The sequence below is a fragment of the Apaloderma vittatum genome, unplaced genomic scaffold, assembly GCF_000703405.1.
Source record: "Apaloderma vittatum isolate BGI_N311 unplaced genomic scaffold, ASM70340v1 scaffold36812, whole genome shotgun sequence".
NCBI classification, from domain to species: domain Eukaryota; kingdom Metazoa; phylum Chordata; class Aves; order Trogoniformes; family Trogonidae; genus Apaloderma; species Apaloderma vittatum.
The window spans coordinates 4,990-10,395 of NW_009705923.1; the positions used below are offsets into that span (position 1 = coordinate 4,990).

The 5,406-nt window shown below is 35.8% G+C and overlaps 1 protein-coding gene across 1 annotated transcript in view; it reads left to right on the forward strand.

Moving 5' to 3' along the window:
• The window catches only part of LOC104271050, a 9,887-nt gene extending 4,889 nt beyond the window's left edge, over positions 1-4,998 (forward strand). Inside the window, exons 3-5 of the mRNA XM_009865597.1 lie at positions 596-733; positions 2,824-3,018; positions 3,533-4,998. Of these exons, the coding sequence (XP_009863899.1) occupies positions 596-733; positions 2,824-3,018; positions 3,533-4,998 (1,799 nt within the window). The remainder of the gene's footprint in view (positions 1-595; positions 734-2,823; positions 3,019-3,532) is intronic.
• The last annotated feature ends 408 nt before the right edge of the window (positions 4,999-5,406 follow it).

Below are 5,406 nucleotides of genomic sequence, written 5' to 3' on the forward strand. Positions count from 1 at the left end.
AGTTTTGTTTGTATATGACTTAATGTGTTGCTAAATTGGAGTGGAATTATGCCCTTGTTTTAAGTTTCTTTTGAATATACATTTTAACTCATGGGCTGTATTTTTAATGAAATTTCAAGAAGCGAAGAATGTGTTTGACTCCGTTAAATTGTTATCAGTAGTTTGACAGTGTCATGATGTAACAGCAACATAATTTTCATGCTTTTTTTTTTTATTTCACTTGTAACTGAGGTTAAAACAATAATTGTGGAGTAAAGTTGTGAAGACATTAGGCCACGGATGGTAATTCAGTATAGAAAATATTTTTTTCCCAAACCTGGAATATATTCTTTTGTTTGACTACCAAACTTTGCTGAATTATTGCATTACATGGATAAAGGATATGGTCCAGCCTGTGGTTTCATTATGTTGATAACTTACTTATATTCTAGCACAAACTGTGTGCTCTGTATGTTATACAGTAGTGCCCCATGCCCTCCTCAAAATCACTGCAACAGGTCATCATCCTAACCTTTTTTTGCCTTTTAGATATGTTTTGTTTCTCAAGCAGGAAAAAAGATTTGACCTATTCTTTATAATACTTTGTTTTACTTAGCAGCTCAATTTATCTACTCCAGACGAGACAAACCAACAACATTTGCGGAGCCATTAGAAGAGGAATATGGCTATGAAGGTACAGGTGATGCTGCTGATTATTTTACATCCAGTCATCAGTTGACTGAAGTTGATAGAGGTAATTATACAAAATAAATAATTCTCAGGACAATCTTGTTTTTATGAATTAAGACCTTACTAAAATAGTCTTAAAATAGTGTTTGTTACTCGACTGACACTGCTCACAGTTTTTTAATCCTGTAGAACAACACCCTTCATTAGCACAGCTGCAGTGGTGATTCTTTAAAGTTTGTAACTACTACTACTTATAACTTAGTTGCATGCGTTGAAATATGTTCTTAGTTTCTTGGAAGTAATGAGATTCGATACAAAATTCAGGCATAAGAACAGCTGTACTGGCTCAGAACAAGCGTCCCTGTACCTCAAATTCTTGACTCTGCAAATGAATACTTAGGGGAGAGTATTAGAAATGGAGTATTTGTAGAATGGTCTTTTGCTTGTATTGTATTCAAAATTATGGCAATTAGCAGTATTTTAGAGGTTTTCAAAGTCATGCATTTCCTTGAAACAGGAGCCAGTATCTTTAGATACCTGCATCCTCTACAATCTTTTCTTACCCTGCTTTGTATTCATTAAACTTTGATTTCCATTCAGTCCTGCACCAGTGAATTACGTGTTACAAGCTGACTTGTGAGCTGAGTGTTTGGGGGAAAAAATGATTGGTTTTGGTATTTAAAGTTCCTGCCTGACAGCTTAATTATGTGCTTTGTGAAAAAAACTCACAAGTCTCTTTCCTAAGTATTAGTAGTTGACTTAATTTCTAATGTTTTGGAAATAATCAAAGTTATTTTTAAAATGCTGATAAGCTCGTGGTAGAGTGTACTGGTGAATGAATAGACAATAAAACGCATGAATGAGGTTTGATGTTTAAAACCAGTGGCAGAAAATTCAGAAACAATACATGGAATAGAAACAATCTAGGTTCCATGTTAAGTAAATCGATAGAAGCTTTGCTCATGCATAGACATATGGGAAAATATGATAAAGTGGGGTGTAATATACGTGTTTTTACAGCAGGAAATAATGCTGTAGAGGGCAATTTGCAAGTCTCAGCCAATATGTGGATACAGGTGATCTAGGCAGTATGATACCCTGGCTTTTCAGAATGCTTTTAACAGGCTCAATCACTTAAGAACTGATATCGGAACAAGAAGGAGAGTAATGTTCTGGACTAAAAATAGATGGGAAGGAGACCTAGAAATAACCGTTTCTGCTTTGAAAAGAGCAGTGTTTCCTCAAGACATGTTACATTTGTTATAGTGTGCAGTACCTGTTTGCAGGGCAAATGTCTGGGGAATGTTGATTTGTTACTTGGATTACAGGTCAAGGGCGCTGATTTAAGTAACCCTGAGCAAGTTGGAATTCTGTGGTGTGGAATTCCTTTAGCAAAGTACTTGAAACTTCGCCATCTTTGAGGAGGTGTCCAAATAAACAATTTGTGTCCAAATAAATAATTTATATGCTTCCTGTAGCTCAGTTTCTGTTTTTTAAATCAGAACTGGCAGAAATTATGATACGCAGGAAAATTTTCTTTTGTTCTCTTGTGTTCGTGTGCCTGATTAGTGTACTGCTTCAGGGAATGGCAGTCTGGTGGATTTTCTGGCTCTTGTTGTGTGGCAAGTCACGACTTAAGAAACCTAGCTTAGTCGAGGCTTTTACTTCAAACTGCAGAAATATGCTCCAAAGAAAATTTATTTTATCACCCCCTCCAAAAGTAGTACAGTTTTAGGAATTGTAAAGATTGCAAGTGGTTTCAAACTTGACGTATTGATCTGGAATTTTCAATTCTTAAGCCATGAGGCCCCCAAAAATACTTTTCTGCTTTAGGTGTTAATTATAGTAGATATAAACACTTAAAATGTGCTATTTGGTGGGATTCCGTGTTAACTCACTAAATTACTTTGGATAATTTTAATGTGATTGTTTGTATTTCTCCTCTGCAGAGGAGATAGTTTATTTTAGAACATGAAAGGATTTCAGTATTGAGACTTTATAGACTAATAAATAGTGGTATTTATTAGTGGTATTATTTATTATCACTGTGGTATTGTGCTCCTCTTTCTCTTAATCAGATGTGTAGTGCTAGTAGATAGGCCACTTGAGACATTTTTTTTTGTGCAGTTTGTAACAGTAATGTGTCTCTTTTAGCCCGTCTTAATTCATGCCTTGATCAAATGAGAGAAGTTTTGGCAGAGTCTGTACCAGAGCAAACAATGGTGCAAGCAGTACTGGATAGTAAATTTGATGTACAGAAGGCTTTGGATCTTGTACTTTCACAAGGCAGTAAGCAGAATGTGAAGACCAAGAATGAGAATGCTGTGATTGTAGGAAAGACGACAAAAGGTATACTTCTATTTAATTGTTTACATTCAAGATGATTCATTTCTATGTACAGTTTAATTTTGGCTTTACAAGCTGTGAAGATCCTTGTTATTGCATTAGTCATTCTTTAGAAAATTAAAAGGACCAACATACTCTTCTATTTTTGTTTTCTAAAAACACTTAAAGGAAACAGTAGCTAGAAGTCAAAATAAAAACTTAGTGTCAGTGTAAATTCAGAGTGCACCCATCTGCAGTTCACAATAAATTTCTGATTTGTTGTATTTGACTTAACTGAATGAATACATGTCCTAAAAGTTGGACAGCATCTTTTATGTTTAGTAGATACCTGTAATTTAATTGTGAAACACTGCATATCTTTGGATAACACTTAGTAATTAAATGCCTTTTCATGTTTCTTCTTAATTTTTTTTGTTGCTGCTGTCAACTTAAAAAAAATGGATATTTCATTGTGACCACCCTTCCATCTGAAAATTACTGGCTATTGTAAGGTAAGGAGACTTACTTTGTTGTCCAGAAATGTGTATTGATACAGACAGCTTTTCTTATGCAGTAGAAAATGTTGCTGACAACACCAGCAAACCTGGATTTGGATACTTGACAACCCAAAGTAGTTTAGATTATTGCTCTTTAATTACAAATGACAAAATGCTCCTTAATGCTGAAAAATCCCATATACCTTCATCTGAAAGGAAGGGAATGAAATCCTCTTCACTTGTTCTGTCGTCTTCTTTCGGTGATGATTTGTTTAAAGGATCGTTTTGTGAACCTGTGAATAAACAGGCAGAGAATCGGCTACCAGAAAGTGCTAATGCATTAAATTCGATTCCTGACAGTGAAGATGTTTACTTTAGCATAGGAAGTAACCCATCTGGAAATTCTTCTTCTAAGAAGTTGGAATTCAAGGAAACACAAGACTTGAAATCCTTGCTGATGCAGAGTGCAGTTTCTGATTCTCTGAGTCCTGAAGACAGCATTCCTCTTGTTTCCTCAAATACTTCTGATTGTAATAGTAATGCAAATTTTGACCGTCCTCCATGCTTAACAAGTGCTTTAGGAAAATTGGCTCTTGGTAATGAAGTCAGTCATGCTATAAATAAAGAGAATGAACTTCTTGAGAATTTTTGTTCACTTGTGCAAAGTAGAAAACAAGAAAGCCTCCCTTCAGACAGGGCTGCTTTGCCAGTGTTTAGGTCTGGAAGTACATCATTGGCTGATTTACTGCGGGAGCACCAGGAAGGCAGCACTAGCCACTGCTACTCTTTGGCTGATCTTTATACTGAGTCAACAGGAAGTCTCACTGATAGGAAATTGGGGAACTCACTGTTATCAGAACTAGTAAGTCAACCCCTGACTTCAGGTGGGATGCCAGAGCTAACAGGATCTTTGTCTTCTCTTGCCGTCTCTAAAGTTTCTCCTCCAAAGGAGGTTGAGAATTTATCACTCTCGGATTTAATAGCAGAGACTATTGAAATAGATAAAACGCAACAAAGGACGGACTTCCCCATGCTTGGTGTAACTGAGTCGAGGCCCTCTAAAAGAACAAATATTGATTTAAGTGTTCTTGTAAAAAATGCAGTTGTACCTGCAGAACAAAACGTGGTGGCGCAGTCAAATATCTTCAGCCCTGAAACAAAACTTGTAAAAGAAGAACAGGGAAAGTGTTCAGATTTTGTCAAAACAAATAAAAAACCCAAGAGAGGGCTTACTCCTAAGAGGCAGGATTTGTCCCTTTCGTGGATAAAGGCGCTGCGCGCAAGACCTTCAGCTTTTGCTTTAACCTTGTGTCTCCGTTACCCTCCCAAAAGTTACAAGCGGCGTGCAATTAGTGTACATAAAGCTTTCCTGTACAGTAGACAAGTACAAGAAGAAAAACCTAAGGAAGCTGGTCCTATAATAGCCATAACGCCATTTGACTTCAAATCGGCATCTCCTGATGATATTGTGAAAGCTAACCAAAAAAAGGCTTTTACAAGAGAGTAGTGGGGGGAAAAAAAAAAAAGAAACAGTGTTTATATCTTGATATCTTAAAAAAAAAAAAAAAGAAAGGAATTGTATAGGACGTATTTCTAATCCAGAATTGAAATTTTTATTTTTTTAATTGACATTACAGTCCTCACTGTTTGGTAGCAAATTTGTATGTGAACTTCTAAGCTGTTGCACTGAATATTTTTGCCTAATTTTCAGGACATTTTTAACTTTTGCAAAGTCTCAATCTTTAATATACAGGTAATGCATTTACAAAGTTCTATAAACACCACTAGACTTCTTCAAAACATCTTTATAGGTGTTGAAGATGCAGTTCATTGGGAAGAATGCTGAATTATGATTTTGTAAAGTAATTTAGTTTTGCTATATGGAGTATGGTTTGGGGAGCAGGAACTTTATATT